Below are 18835 nucleotides of genomic sequence, written 5' to 3'. Positions count from 1 at the left end.
CTACTCATGCAAACTCGAGACGTGGTCATTTTTCAACTTACGAGACTGACGACTTTGGGGTTGCTCGTATGGGAAATAATGGGCAAACTAATGTCATTGGAATAAGAGATATTTGTGTCAAAACTAGCAATGAGACTACTCTAGTTCTCAAAGGAGTGAATCACATTCCAGAACTTCAATTTAATCTTTGTCTATTGGAAAGTTGGATAATGAGGGATATGATCATTCTTTTTCGGCCAATAAATGGAAGTTAAAGAAAGGATCAATGGTGGTTGCTAAAGGAAAAAGGAATTCAAACTTGTATATCGTCCAACTTGGGGTTTCAAATAGCTACATCAACACTTGTGACAATGATAGCTCATCCGAATTATGGCACAAGCGTTTGGGTCATATGAGTGAAAAAGATTTGAGCATTTTGGAAAATAAGAATGTATTCTATGGTGTTTCTGATGCAAAGTTGAGAAAGTGTTCGCATTGTTTGGTAGGTAAGCAAAGGCAAGTTTCCTTTATGTCATCTAAACTAAAGAGAAAATATGAAGTGTTGGATTAATACATTCCGATATGTGTGGTCCGATGACGACACTGTCACTTGATGATGCATATTACTTTGTTCGCATTATTTGGTAGGTAAGCAAAGGCAAGTTTCCTTTATGTCATCTAAACTAAAGAGGAAATCTGAAGTGTTGGATTAATACATTTCGATATGTGTGGTCCGATGACGACACTGTCACTTGATGATGCATATTACTTTGTGACTTTCATTGATGATTATTCTCGGAAACATGGGCTTATACCTTGAAGACGAAAGATCAAGTGTTAGATACCTTCAAGTCATTTCAAGCATCGGTTGAAAGAGAAACATGGAAAAAGCTCAAGTGTATCCGAACCGATAATGTGGGAGAGTATGTTAAACCTTTTGACAAGTATTGCCAAGATCAAGGTATACTTTATCAAAAGTCTCCTCCAAAGACACCACAATTGAATGAGTTAGCCAAAAGAATGAATAGAACTTTGGTGGAAAGGGTGAGATGTTTACTTTCTCAATCAAAGTTGCCGAAATACTTTTAGGGAGAAGCATTGAGCATATTTGTACATCTTTTAAACCTCACTCCATGCGTTCCATTGAAGTTTGATGTTCCAAATCATGTTTGGAGCAGTAAAGATGTTTCCTACGACCATCTTCGGGAGTTTGGGGTGCATGGCTTATGTGTATATTCCGAAGGATGAGAGATCAAAATTGGATGAGAAGCCGAAGAAATGTGTGTTTGTTGGGTATAGACTTGATGAGTTTGGGTATCGATTCTTTGATCCGGTTCAATGGAAGATTATTCGTAGTCGTGATGTCATATTCATGGAGGATTATACCATTGAGGACATCGACAAAGTTGAGAATAAAGATCTAATTTTTGAAGACTAAGAAACGATTGATACGGGATCAACAACTATTGCTCCCACCCCTATCACTTTAAAAGATGTTCCAATTGAAAATCAAGGTATGGATTTGAATGTTGATAATGTTTTAAATCCTAATGATATTGTTGATGTAGGTTCTACGAAAGACATTGTTGAAAATGAGGTTGATCAAGAGGTTGAAAGTGTTGACAACCTGTTGCTTCTAATGAGTTAATGAGGTCTACTCGTGATAAAAGGCCTTCTATTCGATACCCCTTGAATGAGTATGTTTTTCTTACTGATGATGGAGAACCTGAAAGCTTTGAAAAAGTTTTGGAGGATGAGAACAAAAAGGAGTGGATGGATGCCATGGAGGATGAAATGAAATCACTTTATGAGAATAATACATTTGAGTTGGTGAAGTTGCCCAAGGGTAAGAGAGCATTAAATAATATATGGGTTTATCGGATTAAGCAAGATAAGTGTACTTCTCAAAGAATATAAAAGGCTCGCTTGGTGGTAAAGGGTTTTAAACAAAGGAAAAATGTTGACTTTGGCGAGATTTTTGCTCCGGTTGTAAAGATGCAATCTATTCTAGTGGTTCTTGGGTTAGCCGCTAGTCTTGATTTGGAAGTAGGGCAAACAGAGGTGAAGACGAATTTTCTTCACGGTGATCTGCATGAAATTTTTTACATGAAATGAAGACCGATAAGGGAAACCCCTTTCCACCAGGTTGAACAGGAACGAAGATCGGAGGACCTTCGACCTTGCAGGGAGGAGACAATGGAAGCACCATACCTAGAAGAAAGAATATCGAACCATAGGCCCGAGTCACTAGAAAGAAGTCTCCCTCTCCATTTTGCTAGAAGGGAAAGGTTAATCCACTAGAGATCCCTAATCCTTAATCCACTATCTTGAAATGAGATATACTCTAATATGTAGCAAGTACATCCATAATGTCTTATCAAGCGTTCACATTAAAATCTTTTACTTAATTCAATGATCTATCCTATCTAGGTATTGTTGTGACCCTATATACCCTTCATAAAGCTTGTTTAATCTATATCCATTGATATTTCTTTCTCTAGTTGCCATATAAATGTTTAACACATAATCTATGTTCAACATATTGGCTTGTCTCAATAATAGCTCGTACCAAACCCTAATTTAAGGTAACATAATGAAAATATAAGGTTACATAAACATAACATAACATAATAGTAGCATAATAAAATACACATGATAAGATAATGAAGAAATATACATTTTATTGATCTGAGTTAAATCCATAAACCTTATGTTGGATGAATTGTAAGTCATCAAGTAATAACTTTATGAACCTTTGTCATTAGTCTTTTGTTTCATCTTCCACAACAGCATATGCTATTGGCATCATCTTGTTTCAACTTTCAATTTGCATTTAGGACATTAAGCCACGTCTCAATCCCAATCCATTTCATAAATTGTTTCACCAACATACCACCTCATAGAATGATAAACCAATTGACCCCTGTGGTGTATTCTAAGTTTAATAAACTGTTTTCCTCCTAAGTCTACCCAAGACAAACACAAGTATAACAGACATTAGGGACCATAACTTAGTAAGAAAATAACCACAAGTATAATTGACATTAAGGACTACAACATAGTAAAAAAAACCACAAGCATGATGAATATTAGGAAACACAACTTAGTATTAAAATAACCACAAACATAACAACACATTAAGGACCACAAACATCAATTTTTGAAACTGGGACAACAAGAAATTTCATTACAGATTTTAGATATTAGGGACCATGAGACAAAACATAAGCAAAACTTAATTGTGATATCAAAATACCCAAAAATAATATGAGACAAAATCACAAACCTCAAGACGTACGACAAATTTGACATTTTAAAACTCAGACGAAAAAAATGGAGACAATTAATGAGGATAAATGCGTGCGTATTTGAGAAATTGAGATCACGAACACGCTGCATGCTTCAGAGTCGTTGAGGACTGACACACATTTGGAACCTTAAATTAGAATGTTGATGTGAGTTTTAGGCTCGACAATTTAGAGAAGAAGATGTAACAATGAGGTTAGAGTTTGAGAATTATAGAATAATATATTTTAATAAAATATGATAAATTGATATTATTATTAATCAAATATGTTACTATTAATATTATTAAATTATTATTATTAATGAAATATGTGTTATCAATATTAATAACATCATTATAAATTTAAAATAAAATTTGGTAAATGTGACAATAATATATCATTAGACCTAGGCCGAATGTCATCTCATTAAAATTTAATCTTAAATTTGAAGTGGACTAAAATTACGAAAACCTAAATAAATAAATAAAAAATTTAAAATAGGAGTTTAAAGTTAAAAAAAAGTAAAAATATAGAAAATAAAATTGCAACTAAGCCATAATTATATTTAAAATCACACACACTTACCTCTTAAACATAGCAAACTTTTTTGCACACATAATGCAAAAAATAATTTCGTTAAGAAAAGATGAGAGGAAAAGAAAAAATAGAGGCTAATTTACAAATAATTTCTCCAAAATTCAAAGAAACATGCTAAAATATTTTATTTTTCTTTTCTTTTTACAATTTTATAAATTTAATTCATATGTATTAAACTAATCTTTTTTATTACACTATCAACATACTACAACATTTAAATTAATAAAAATATTAAACTTCAATCCTAAATAATCTTTTTTTTAATCTGCTAACCATGTAAAACTTTTTATCTTTCCATTCATATTCTCTCAGACCAAACAATAACAAAACTCCTCCCACTTTCTCCTCTATTTCTTTCTCCGTCCTTTCTCTTTAAACTTTCTCCTCTCAACCAAACAAAGTGTAATCATAGTGTTCCTTCCTCCATTTCTTCCCGAATTTCGTTTCTATATCATTCCGATTTCCGATTCCGAAAAGCGTAAAAGCTAAAATGCCCTCAGCTCAAGATCCATTTTACGTTGTCAAGGAAGATATTCAAGATTCTGTATGTTGTTCCTTTTCACCTTCATTTTGCAATTTTCAAATTCAAGTTTGCAAATTTTCTTCATCATTCAACGATCCGTTTAATTGTTACATGTTGCAATTAGTAATTGTGATAATTTGTTTGATAATTGATCTAATTATGCTGTTTTTGTTGATGCGGCGTTTTGATTTTGAAGAAAACCTAGTTCTGATATGTAATTAATAATTATGAATCTCGTTTTTATTAAAAGGAAGTAATTTTTTTTTATTATTATTGTTATTTGGGTGTGATTCATATTTGTTTTTTTTTTTATTGTGGAAAGATTGATAGGTTGCAATCTAATTTCCACCAATGGGAAAATACTTTGGATACTGGGGAGCATTTGAACCTTTCAAAGGAAGTTCTTGCTGCTTGTGGAAGTATTGAGTGGCAGGTTTGTTTCGATTGCATTTGGTTAATCAGTTTTTGTTTCAAACTATAAAACACGAACACCGGAAACACGACACTGGCATGTTGACAACCGGCAATAATTTGAAAAATGAATAAATTAAACATAATCACAAGTGCCGCTTTCGGTTTCGGGCACTGACACTGGCACGGACACGTGTCACACCTTTTTTTCCAGAGGTGTCGGTGTTATAGATGTTTGAAATGAATTTTAGGTATTCCTCCTACATGGTTATATAAATTGTTGTTAAACACACACTTAGGGTATGTTGGGTTTGGAGTTGAATCTAGATGAAAGGGAGGAAGTGTATAACCTTCCCTTGTTTAGAAATTATTTATGTGGTATTCTTTAGTAAGAAAATTAAAATCAAAAGAATAGTTTACTTTGTGAACATTGTACGCAAAATATTTAATTATAACATGTATATAATAGCTGATTGATTATTGATATGAAAGTTAAATGTAATGATGTATTACACTAATTTATTTCCTTTCCTAGCTTTGCTTTTCTTTGATTGCATCACTTCCTCCTTGTGGAAGGAAAGATGAAAAAATAAGAAAATAAATCATCAATTTAGTCCTTAACTAATCACTCTCTCTTCAATTTATTAGCTCCTAAACTATGAAATGTAATAAGTAGTTTTTAAAGTATTTAAATCCGTCAATTTAGTCCGTAAAGTATATGAAACTGCATCAGTTTAGTCCCTAACATATTAATATCAAGAACTAAATTGACGGTTTTTTTAAAATACCATGGGTAGTAAAAATGGAGTCTGGTGGAAATGTTGAAACATAGAAAGTATCTTCCAACTCCTCAAACACGCACTTTATCAGACATGTTAAGCATTGCTAGTATTTGGGACAGATTCTTATTCTTGCATGTGGAATTTTCTGCTGCGATACAACCTGTTCAAATTGCTAAAATATGTTAATTTTTCGATAGAAAGGTGGACGAATTGGACAAAGCAATTTCTGTAGCATCTAGGGATCCTTCTTGGTATGGCATTGATGAAAAGGAGATTGAAAACCGGAGGAGGTGGACCAGCAATGCTCGCACGCAGGTATCTTTAACCTATGCCAAACTTCAACAAGACTGAAGAATACACTGTCAAAATCTTCTAAACCTAATCTACAGTTGTTCATTTAGTATATAAATCACACATTAGATTTCCTTGCCTTTATTCATCTTGCATGATACACATGAATGAGTTTTGTTCACTAATAGGTGCGCACAGTTAAGAAAACAGTGGAAGCTAGAAAGGGATCAAATACAACAACTCATGCTAATATGAATGGTATGCACAGGGAGTTAATGAGGCAACCTGATTCTCATCAAAGCACATCCAAGTCCAACCAATATGCTGCTGGGAGTGATGATGATTTCATAGAATCAGAGTCAGATAGGCAAATGCTTCTTATAAAGTACCTTTTCTTCATCTTTCTTTCATGTGCCTTTGAATTAAGTATTTTGTCTTTTTTCCTACCTCGACTTTGTGCACATGTCCATGATATCAAACTCCAATATGGACGCTTTTCTGCATGAGATGGAAAATACTGTCGCTGTTGTTAGTTTGACCTCTTAAGCTGGATTCATTACACTTTTCTTAAAGACCATATTTGAGATCCTTTGTACTTGCATTAAATTGTGAAAATATGCCCGGATGTTTCTTGTGCCACTCCACTGGTAAATTATATTAATTAATGTTGTTCTTCCTTGTCATCCTTGCTAATCTTTTTAATGTTATGAACTGAAATGGTGGATTCAGTTTTTAATTCCGATGAAAAAAAAAGAAAATCGGAAACAAATATTATAAACTGTGTCAGATAACTTTAACATACATATTGGGCACGAAAGACAATGCTCCAGTATTTAGGTGCTGTTTGGGTGATTGTAAGTTTCTGATTTTGGTTTTAAAAGTTAAATTTGGAAACAAAACATTGAAATGTTTTTTTACTCAATTTTGAAACAGTTTTAAGGTAAAGCCACAAACTGTCTAAATATGTTTTCTGTTTGTTGTTTGTATAACATGAAAACTTTATCCTTGTGTCCGCCGTGCGTATTCTCTTTGGAAGCTTTGTGCGTCTTCTCTTATGAACGACCCCCCTGCTGTTTTGCTTCCACCACCGCTGTTCTGGTTAAGGCACGCCACTGTCGTTCTGGCACAATGCTGTTCCTGTGCGGCACCGTTCCCGTGCGACGTTGTTCCTGTGTTTATGTGAGCGACACCTTTCTTGTGTGTTACCTATTGGGAAGATCCCGAGTCCCACATTGGTTAGAGAGAGACCTTGAAAAGACTTTATATTGAGGGACACCCCTCACCTTACAAACTGGTTTTGTAGGGATGAGTTAGGTCAAACTCTAATTTTAATATGACCGACACCGTAAGTCATTCGATACAGTTTCTTAGCCATTACCTGTTCCTTCTTGAGCTTGACACCGTTACCCTGTTGTGTTTATTTTTTCTTGGCATTGCTATCCTCTGGCTTCTTTGGTCGAGATATAACATTTGGACTACTGAGTTGGTAGTAGGCAACGTAGTTTCTCAGCTAAGTATTCTTAGTGTTAGAGTGTCCCATAAAATTCTAAAACATGACTCATGCATCTAACTTCTAAACCTTTTGAAGTTATGCTCGACAGTGATGGGTTCCAGAGTAAAGTAACATAATAAATTATAATGTCAAGAACGTGAACTAAAATGTTCTTCCTTCTATCAAACTTTTCCAATTATCTCTGCATTATTTAGTTATCTGATGATCTAATTTGAGTTTATCTCTTTATATACTATGGAATGGATAGTGATCACCTGCAATTGACTTTCAACAGTGTGATCCTAGTTACTTCTTTATTATATAAAAGTACTTTCAGAAACCGGTAGTTATAATTTTAATAATGAAAATTTGAGATGTTTTGATAGGAGGCAAGATGAGGAGTTAGACGAGCTTAGTTTAAGCGTACAAAGAATCGGAGGTGTCGGACTTACAATACATGAAGAGCTCCTAGGGCAGGTAGGTTTGAGATAGTTATGTGTTTCCCTCAAGAATAGAAGTTGCTGTGAGAAATTTGTTTCTAAATAGTGAAAATGTTGATGATGCTTCAGGAAAAGATTCTAGATGAACTTGGCAATGAGATGGACAGTACATCCCATCGTCTTGATTTTGTCCAAGTGAGTTTCTGTTATCTGATTTTAATGTTGGTTGTAATAAAAGCCTTGAATGTTGTTGACATGTGTAAGTTGAAGAGTTTTGTTAATGATTTCAGAAAAGAGTAGCAATGGTGATGAAGAAGGCGAGTATAAAGGGACAGATGATGATGTTATGTGGTTTGCTGGCTCTGTTCATTTTTCTTTTTATCTTGGTTTTCTTCACCTAGTCATTTCTGAATAACTTGTTTGTACATGCAAAAGAGATACAAGTTTGAGAAGATAAAAGATTAATGGGACAAATGGAAACACTTGTGGTTTCTTGAAGGAAGTAGACAATTTTGATTGTGATAAACAGGGTATGAAATTCGAATAAAAATGGTTTGATATGCGGAAACACTTATAATTTTCTTTATTCTTTAATCTCTATCTTATTATTTTCTTAATCTCTATTTCATCTATTGGAAGGTATAATATTCATTATTGTGCTTTTATTGTTTTCAACATCTTTTACTTTTTTAACACATAATCACAACTTCGGATCCATTATTATTCCAGTTTTCAATCACAATCAAAATAAGAAAAAGTAAATCAACAATTGTATGATAATTTTCATAATATTTTTGAAGGAGATAGATATGAAGAAGGAAAAAGGGAGAAGTAGAGGAAACACCATTTCAACCGAGACGCATGCTTTAACCACAACTTTAGTAACGATACAATTTTTTATTTGGTATGTTATGATTGAATTTTAAAATTTATTGATTAATTTTATTGGTTAATTATTGTGCTTTTTTGACACAATTACTATGCTTTATAACTTTAGAACTCTAATATTGAATTCAATATCTTTTTCTTTTGTCATTCAAACTTACCTTTTATATTTTTAATTTTATAATTTATATTTGATATATTTAAATGATTCTTTTCCTTTTTTTCTTCAAGATAATCTTAAATTTATAAAGGAAAATGATTGTTTGTATAATTTTTCACTCCTCACTTTGATCCTATGTCTTAAATTTGATTCTACATTTTGAAAGAAAAGAATGATTTATTTATGTGTATTTTTATTAACTATACTTTCTTAATTTTGTTTTTATCACTTTTTTTAAGAAGAAAAAGAAGAGGAATGAAGCCCAATGGTATTCATATGAAAAAACAAATAGTGCATGAATAATCAACAAAAGACAAATAAATTAATAAATTTATGATGATAAATAAATGAATAATATAAAGAAGACGGTGTCCTAGGTTATTGGCTCTAATCCGTACTAAGATGACATAATCAATGGACTGGTGTACTTATTAACTACATTGTTGAATATATTTAAAAAAATATAAAGGAGAATATTTCAGTATTTCATTGGATATTTCTATAATGTATACAATTTTTTTATTTAAAAAATGATGATAGTAATTATTATTTTTTATTGTGTATAACATTTATTACATCTAATTAATGATGATTGATGATTATTATTTCTCATTTCATGTAACATTTAACTTGTAATTTGCGACACATTCGTCCCACTTTTCCTTAAAAATGTTGCGCGAATATTACATGTTGCAAATAAAATTTAATATGTATATGTCAATATTAGTTTATATTAAAATTAAATTTATATTAAAATAGTTTATATTAAAATCAAATTTATAAAAAAAAACATTGTTAATATTTTCATGCGTTAGCACAATAAAATGACGGACAAACGGGCACAAAATGTCTGTTTAGACGCTAGTAAATAATAATGGAAATTCTAAAATTACCAATATATATCCGAAATTTCAACCAAAGTGAAATTTTTCAGCAGTGCTAATTGTTTGAAATTTTATACGCTCAGGATTTTGCCTATAATTTTGGATGACTGTGATTGCACCGGTAATTTTGTATGGTTCAGAGTAAATGCAAAGTTGTATAAATAGAGGGTCAACTGTTGTTTGATAAAAATATCTCAAAATGTCTCTTTCTCAATTTTTGATTAAGGCAGAAGTGTACTTCAACGAAACTTTATTTTTCGTAGTTCTGACTTCCAGATGACACCACATCTCTCGTTGCCTTGGCGTCCAAGTTGAATGAATTGTTGTCTGATATCAAAAATAGAAATGTGAGAAAGATCGAGTTTCATGAAGATTGAATTGATACTGACGGAAGGGTGAAATACAATCTTATTGAGTTGAAGACCGATGAAGATGTGAAAGATATGTGAAGATCATTTCTTTGTAGGTTAACAAAGGGGCCGATCGAGTTAGATGCTAAGATTTCTTGGTAGTGTCTAGGTTTTCTTATTTATTATCATTTTTTAAAGTTATCTTTAAGTTATGTAATCCATTATTAAATTTTAATTTATGTTGATGTTGCATCAATGGAAGATAAATAATATTATCTAATAAAAAGTTTTGATGAAGATGTCTAACTAATGTTACATGTAATATATAAATAATATAAAAATAATATATAAAGATAACAATAATGTCTAAATAGACCCTCAATAACCTATGTGTGCAGCACGGAATAATCCAGTATAAACCTCGCCATCTGAATTGACTAAATCCACGAGGTTATCGATAATAAGTGAAATCATATAGAGGCGCTGCTGGTAATTGGCATCAATTATAGGAGGCGGCGGCGACACGCCATCAACATGTCCCACAACATTAGAAGACCCATCATCATCTGTATGCTCAATAGGTGTGATGATGCAAGGGTGTGATATAGTGAGGTACCACTCTAAGTAACCATCCTCACACTACGAGGCGTGCTGAACCGGGACTACACGATCTCTAATGGCATGACCAGAGCTGATGATGTTACTTTGAAACCACCTGTCAATGCCCGCATATGGTATATCCGAAACTGGCTGTGAGAGCCCTGAACATAACCATATTGTCGCAGACACCTCGCAGGCAAGTGTCTGGCGACCATGCTCTCCCGTCGCATATAACCTGAATATAAAGAAGAGTCATCAAGCTCACGATGGAATTTATGATCAGTGTATGATGTCCAGATGAAATCATCTACCGTCAGCGCATCCAGCCTCCTCCTATACTCATCAACACCACCGGGATGTGACTGCCTAAGCCTCATTGTCCTCTTCCTCCTGTCATAGATGGTGAGCAAATGCTCGTATATCCAACACTGATATCATAACACAAACATAATAAATAATAATTAAGAAATGTTAATCGTAACAATTAAATAAGTAATCAATAATTTCAAGTATACCGGTAATAGACTTGAATAACCAGCAAGTTGTCTGGTCTCAAATATTGTCGCCACTCCAAGTGTTGTATACAGGATGGTCAACACAACATTCCCATAAGCCCAACTGGTAACGCCGAGGCTACTGAACAGCCACGCGTATTAGGCGTCGATTTAAACATCTGACTTGTCTGCAAAAAGAGTACATACTACTAGATGTAGCATGTAAACCCTAGCGACAACCTCATTCCTCTGTGCCACAACAAGATCTTCGTACCTATCCCGAAGCCAAGATATACGAAGGTGAGCTCCCTTGTTGAAGTCAAACTCCTCCAACACGGCCGCCTCAAAAACTCCCAAATCTCGTGCAATGGTCAACCATGTAAGCGACAAGCTAATAACAGGAGTCGTCCAGAATCTTTCGGCGATTGAGAGATGGAACAATGAGGAGACATCATCCAGAGTGATAGTCATCTCCCCATTGCTCCCTCATCATTCTCAACGCTCCACTACTTACTACTTTTGTTGAGAGATGGCACAAGAAGACATCTTTATTTCATCTTCCATTTGAGAAGATGACTATCACTCTGGATTATGTCTCCTCATTGTTCCATCTCTCAATTGCCGGAAGATTCTGGACAATGAAGTCCCTGTTTTTTTGGAGGCTCTGGATTGTGGGTCTGATTGCACTATCCCAAAGTCGATCTTGATGTAAAATATTTTTTTAAAATATAAATAATTCTATATTATTAAAAGAAAAAAAATATAAATCGGAGGTTATGCCACACACACACACACACACACACACGCGCACACACGGACACGTACACGTACACGCACACGCACACGCACACGCACACACACACATCATCAAATTATTCAAAATCATTACATCATGAGCAACATTAGAATGCATCTAATGAAGGCGAATGGAGAATCTTATGGGGTTAGCCCATACGTTCTGCAAAACGTTCTTCTTTGATAATTAACTAGTTGTAATTGATTTTGCCAATAATATTTATCACCCTCCTTTCTATTTTGTTAATTATTATTAATATGATAAACAAACAAAAATAGAGATAATTGTTCTGGTACCAATAAAAAAAAGTCAAGTCATCAAATTAGTTAGAAAAAAAGAAACATGTGTTACTTGATCCATTTATTCAATAATTAATGAAATATTGTTAATAAGAAAATGTGAAAAGTCTATATTCTCGAATTTTTTACAAAAATAACCCACTTTTTTATGGAAATTCCCAAAATATCTCTGGTTTTCAAAAAATTCTCAAACTACCCCACTTTTAGGAGGAAACGCCAATTCAATTGGTGACTCCTCTTAAATGCTTGAATGGAGGCGTCAATTGGATTGACTATGGCAGGTGCCCTAGTCAATTGGATTGACGCCCATGTGTATAAGTTGATAGGAGGCGCCAATTGGATTGACACCTCAATGTAAAATGCATTTTTTTTGTTAAATGGTATACATGATAGATAAATTTGAAATAGGACCAATTGATATTAATAAAATTTTCCGTTTACACAAAAAAGCCTAATGGTGATGACCGAGATCACCTAACCGACCTCTGATCCCACATCCTCTAGCTACCCTAACTCGTGGCCCTAACCTACGTTGATGATTCAGTACCGGTGTTTGAGCATCTGAGGGGCCATGAGCATCACTACCAACTACATGAGAATGCCTATTGAGGTAGTCAGACAAGTCGGCAGTCTTCAGTATGCATCGATGGTGTACCGTCGTAGCTGAGTTCATGACCCATGCCAGAGAAGTTGGGTTGTGGTTGACTCATTAATGGGCGACCGAGACGGTTGAAGGGAGACATGGGTGTGAATGGTACCTCGAGGAAAGATTGGAATGGTTGTTGAGGTGTTTGATAGAGATAGGGTTGTTGGATGTTTTGGTTTTGTGAGGTTTGGGCTTCTTGGCTATGGTAGGAGGAGGGGCGGTTGGTGTTGAATGATCGTTGGGTGTTCTGGCTAAGGCGACTTTGGTAGGGTGATGGGGTGGGTGCGAAGCGATGTTGGGTCTCAGGTTGATGGTCAATTTGTTGGTGGTGGTATGGGAGGACAAAAGCTGTTGAACATGTATTCGACAATTGGGAGGATTCATACAAAGAATTGCCACGGTTTTTATGGGTACTAAAAACATATGTCCCAGGAACTGTGGCAATTATGGAGACATTTCCAGCGATGATGCCAGACGGAACCTGTGTTACAGGTAATAGAATCTTTCACCGTCTCTTTTGGACGTTTGACCTATGCATCAAAGATTTCGCATTCTACAAACCTATTATTCAAATTGATGGCACTTGGTTATACGACAAATACAAGGGTACTTTGCTTATGGCGGTTGCACAAGACGACAATAACAATGTCTTCTCCATTGCCTTTGCTCTGGTTGAAAGTGAAACGGCTGGTGGATGGGGTTTCTTTCTTCGACATCTCAGAACGCATGTGGCTCCACAAGCCAATCTCTGTTTGATTTCTGATAGACATGCTGCCATTGAGAGTGCCTACAACAACCATGACAACAGATGACATGATCCTCCTTCTACCCATGTCTATTGCATCAGACACATTGCATAAAACTTCATGTGTGCTATAAAAGATAAGAATCTTCGCAAGAAGGTGGTGAATGTTGGGTATGCTCTAACTCAACCGTCATTTCAATATTATCGTGATGAAATTAGACTGTCTAATAAAGACGCGGGGAGATGGCTAAATAACATACCAGTAGAGCAGTGGACAAGGGCATTTGACAGAGGTTGTCGATGGGGCCACATGACAACAAACCTTGTGGAATGCATGAACGGGGTATTCAAAGGAATTTGAAATTTGCCGATAACCGCCTTGGTAAGATCGACCTATTATAGGTTGGCTTCTACGTGTGCAACCAAAGGTGAAAGATGGAGTGCGGTGTTAATGTCAGGGCAAGTATTCATCGAGTGTTGCATGAAGGTCATGGAATAAGAAAGCATCAAAGCTAGCACACACGCTGTAACAGTCTTTGACCGTCATAGGCAAAATTTCAGCGTTCAGGAAACAATGGACCACAACGAGGGGAGACCAAATTTAGCCTATGCTGTTAGACTAAACAGAAGTTGGTGCGATTGTGGAAAATTCCAGGCTTTCCGCATTCCTTGCTCCCAGGTCATTGCAATATGCGCTTATACTCGTCAAGACGCTTACAACCATTTATCTGATGTGTACAAGGCCGTCACCGTCATGAATGTATATAATCAAAGCTTTTCGGTACTACCAATGGAGGAATACTGGCCTCCATATGAAGGTGATATAGTTTGGCACAACGACGAGAAGCGTAGAAAGAAAAAAGGAAGGCCAAATAACACACGTATCAAGACAGAAATGGATTCCACAGATAAAATGACAAGATTATGTAGTATCTGTCGTCAACTAGGACACAACAAGAACAACTGTCCCAATCGAGGAGCATCATCTAGGTCTTAAGCTTTTTGTAACGTTGTATTTCTGTAACCTTCAATCATTATATATCATTAACTTTTTGTTACAACGAGGTTCACAACAAACATCAGTACAAAATAAGCTATCTGAAAACAAAAATATTTCTAACTGATTACAACAATCAAATTGATGTCATCTCGATCGAACATCATTTCCCTAGCATCCTTATCAGTCTTCATTCGCACCCAATCAAAGATACTGTCAAGTCTCTCAATACTTCTAATTTTCCCCCCTTATGGTATTTTTCCATCTTACCAACAAACCAGCTCCCTCTTCAGTTTATCGAATGTAGTGATGTTCCAGAACAACATCAGCATCTGAGGTTTGTCTCTCGCATAAATCACATTTCCGTATCAGCGACGAACACCAAACATGATTGCCAAATGATAAAATGAGATGTGGAACAATGACTCACACAACACATCTATTTATAACAAAAAGATTGCATTTTACACTGAGGCGCCAATCCAATTGGCGCCTCCTATCAACTTATACACAGGGGCGCCAATCCAATTGGCGCTTGCATTCAATTTTTAAGAGGAGTCGCCAATTGAATTGGCGCCTCCTCCTAAAAGTGGGGTAGTTTGGGATTTTTTTGAAACCAGAGGTATTTTGGGAATTTCCTTAAAAAAGTGGATTATTTTTGTAAAAAATTCTATATTCTCTCCCTCCTTATATCCCCCTTCTATCTTTTTCTTAAACTTCTTTACTAATATTTTCTATATATTTGTAATCTTATATATTAAAATTGTTAAGTCTCTTATCAATTTTTGGCGGCAAAACAGAAGTTATTTTATTTATTTATTTAATAATGACTATAATTTAATATATTTTTTAATTAATTAATAGTTAAATAATTATAATATGTTATCCCACTAAATTTATAATTTATTTTATTTATTTATTTAATAATGACTATATTTATTTATTTAATAATGACTATCTCTCTAATTTTGAGTCATAATTTAATATTGTTTTCTTTTAATTCAACAATAATAAAATATTATTTTAATTTATAATTAGAATTGTTAATTCTTTATTAATTCATTGACAATTGAATGTTGGGTGAGTGACGTTTTCTTTCTTTATTAATTAATTGACAACAGAGTGTTGGGTGAGTGAAGTTTTTTTATTAATTAATAAAATTTATTATTATTTAATTTATACAATTTATTTGTCTAGAATTTATATTATTGTTATTTTCTTTCATTTTCTCTTCCACTAACATTTCTCCCACTAACTTAGTTTTAAACCATGATGCATTAGTGTTGAATTGTAATTCCTTGTGTCGAAGCAGGTTGCTCGATAGAGCAAGGAAGTGTTCAACCACCTAGTGTATTAAGTAGTGTTAGCTATTTTGGGCTTTTATAATTTTGGGTTTTTTTTTATAGTTTTGGGCTTTGGCTTGAGGTCCAAGTTAACCTAAATCTATAAATAGAGGGAGTAACCCTTATTTTCATATATAAGTGAATAGAGTATTCACAACACTTGTAATTCACAGTATTTTGCAGTTGCAAAGTGAATAAGAAGTATTCCACAGTTTGTGGGCAGAGAGAAACTCTGCAGAATTTTATTACTCTTCTCCTTCATCGTTCTATACACTTTCTTTCTCCATTATTCTTCTCTTTTCGTTGTTATTGTACGAGTAATAATAATCTTGTTCATCAAGATTGATTGAAATTCTCCATAGGTTTTGGGGGATTTCCAACATCTGGTATCAAGAGTTCCGGTTAATCGATTCGTGGGAAGAAAATCACCATGACAACGAATCATCCAAACGGGCATTTTCCAGCAAATCTTCCAATTCTCAAGAACAACAATTATGAGAATTGGTGCAAGTAGATGAAGGTTATGTTCTGTTATCAAGATCTTTGGGATCTTGTGAAGGAAGGAGTAACAACGCTTGCAGAAGCCGCGACGGATCAAGAAAAGGCTCCACATAAAGAATTGAAGAAGAAAGATTATAAAGCTCTCTTTATAATCTGTCAATATGTTGATGTGAATAACTTTGAAAAGGTTAGTGATGCAGAGTCAGCGAAAGAAGCATGGGAAATTCTAGAGAAATCGTTTGGAGGCGCGGAGAAGGTGAAAGAGGTGAGGTTACAAACTCACAAAAGAAGGTATGAATTGCTTCATATGGAAGACAATGAAAGCATAACTGATTTCTTCACCAAGTTTACGAAATTGGTGAATCAAATCAAGGTATGTGGAGAAGTGTTGACATTAAGATTTGTTGTTGGAAAGATCTTGAGGTCGTTGGCTCCAAAGTTCGACCACGTGGTAGTAGCCATAGAAGAGTCGAAATATTTGTCAAATTTGACAAAGGAAGAGCTTCAAGGGTGCTTGAATCTCATGAACAAAGAATGGTTGAAAGAGCTGCAGGAAAGTCGAAGAGTGATATGGCTTTGCAGGCTCAATCAACAACAGAAAGAAAAGGCAAAGGAAGCTGAAATGGCAACAAAGGAAGAGGAGGTTACAACAATTCGACTGGTCGAAATCAGCAAGAAGGAAACTCGTCGAATAAGAGAAAACCTTGGAACCAAGGCAACCAAAGAGGTGGTGTTGCAGGTAGAGGAAGAGGTGATGGTCAAAATCCAGACAAGAGTCACATTCAGTGTTGCAATTGTCAGAATTATGGTCACTATTCTAGTGATTATCCAGAAAAGCATAAGAATCAAGAAACTTATGCAAAGTTGGCGAAGCATGAAGAAGAAGAGACGTTGCTGATGGTCACAACAAGAGAAGATGAGAGATTCAAGGACCAATGGTACTTGGACTCAGGATGCTCATCACACATGTCTGGAAGAAAAGATTGGTTTGTCAACATAAGTCCCTCAATGAAGAACATGGTGAAATTTGCAAATGACAACACTCTAGCAGCTGAAGGTGTTGGTGATGTTCTGATTATGAGGAAAGATGGCAAGAGGTCATTAATTTCATATGTGTTATACATACCAGGCATGAAGAGTAATTTGCTCAGCATAGGGCAGTTGGTCGAGAAGAACTACAAGGTGTCGATTAAAGACAAGATGATGAGAGTTCTCGACTCAAATGGAAGGTTGATCTTAAAGGCTCCAATGTCTCATAATAGAACCTTCAAGATTGAACTAAATGTGATGGAGCATAAGTGCCTTGCAACAACAGCTAACATAGATGAATGGATATGGTATTACAGACTTGGCCATCTCAATTTCAAAGACATCAGAGATTTGAAGAGAAGAAATATGGTTTTAGGATTACCAGAAATCGACATTCCAAACAAAGTGTGTGAAGAATGTGTGCAGGCAAAGCAGCATAAGAACATCTTCAGTAAGGATGCAGGAAGCAGGTCAAAGGCAATTCTTGAAGTCATATACTCTCATGTATGTGGTCCTCTCCAGGTGGATTCGATTGGAGGTAACAAATACTTTGTTACATTCATATATGATTTCAGTAGAAAACTATGGTCTTACCTGATCCAGAAGAAAAGTGAAGTGATCGAGGTATTTTCCAAGTTTAAATCTATGGTCGAAAGACAGAGCGGTCGAAAGATCAAGATTTTGAGAACTGATGGTGGTGGAGAATATGTGTCGAAAGATTTCGATGCATTATGTGTGAAAGAAGGGATTGTGCATGAGGTGGTGCCACCCTACACTGCACAGCAGAATGGAGTCGCAGAAAGGAAGAATAGAACCATTATGAATATGGTTATAAGTATGTTGAAAGGCAAGCATCTACCCAAATAATTGTGGGGAGAAGTTGTGTCGACTGCGACATATATCCTGAACAGATATCCGACGAAGAAGCTAGAAGGAATCACGCCAGAAGAATGTTGGTTTGGTGTCAAGCCTAGCTTGAGTCATCTGAGGGTGTTTGGATCTATAGCACATAGACATGTGCTAGATCAGTTGAGAAGAAAACTTGACGACAAGTCCAGTCAGATGATCCTAATAGGATATCATTCGACTGGAGGATACAAGTTTTTCGACCCAGTGAATAAGCAAGTAGTGATCAGCATGGACGTGATCATAGATGAGCTTAATGAGTGGGATTGGACTGAGAATGTCAAGAAAGATTCAGTGAGAATATTTTGTGATGAACCAGCTAGTGAAGTCGAAAGAGAAGTTAGACAAGAAGAAGTCAGAGGTGAAGCAAGTACAAGCAGACCTCAAAGAACAAGACA

At 35.1% G+C, this 18835-nt stretch overlaps 1 protein-coding gene across 2 annotated transcripts; it reads left to right on the top strand.

Annotated features, from left to right (window-relative positions):
- Nucleotides 1-4162: 4162 nt before the first annotated feature.
- LOC127117658 (syntaxin-61) lies at nucleotides 4163-8388 on the top strand. Of its 2 annotated transcripts, none has more exons than XM_051047745.1 (7): nucleotides 4163-4407; nucleotides 4709-4819; nucleotides 5781-5894; nucleotides 6059-6255; nucleotides 7749-7839; nucleotides 7932-7997; nucleotides 8093-8388. In XM_051047745.1, the coding sequence occupies exons 1-7, from the start codon at nucleotides 4354-4356 to the stop codon at nucleotides 8201-8203; spliced, it is 744 nt and encodes a 247-aa protein (XP_050903702.1). In that variant the 5' UTR covers nucleotides 4163-4353; the 3' UTR covers nucleotides 8204-8388. The 2 variants fall into 2 exon arrangements, with proteins under 2 accessions (XP_050903702.1, XP_050903703.1); XM_051047746.1 differs by having other exon boundaries at nucleotides 8073-8388.
- The last annotated feature ends 10447 nt before the right edge of the window (nucleotides 8389-18835 follow it).

The sequence above is a fragment of the Lathyrus oleraceus genome, chromosome 2 (assembly GCF_024323335.1).
Source record: "Lathyrus oleraceus cultivar Zhongwan6 chromosome 2, CAAS_Psat_ZW6_1.0, whole genome shotgun sequence".
NCBI classification, from domain to species: Eukaryota; Viridiplantae; Streptophyta; class Magnoliopsida; order Fabales; family Fabaceae; genus Lathyrus; species Lathyrus oleraceus.
The sequence above is the reverse complement of the archived record's forward strand: the minus strand, read 5'-3'. Positions and strand labels throughout refer to the sequence as shown.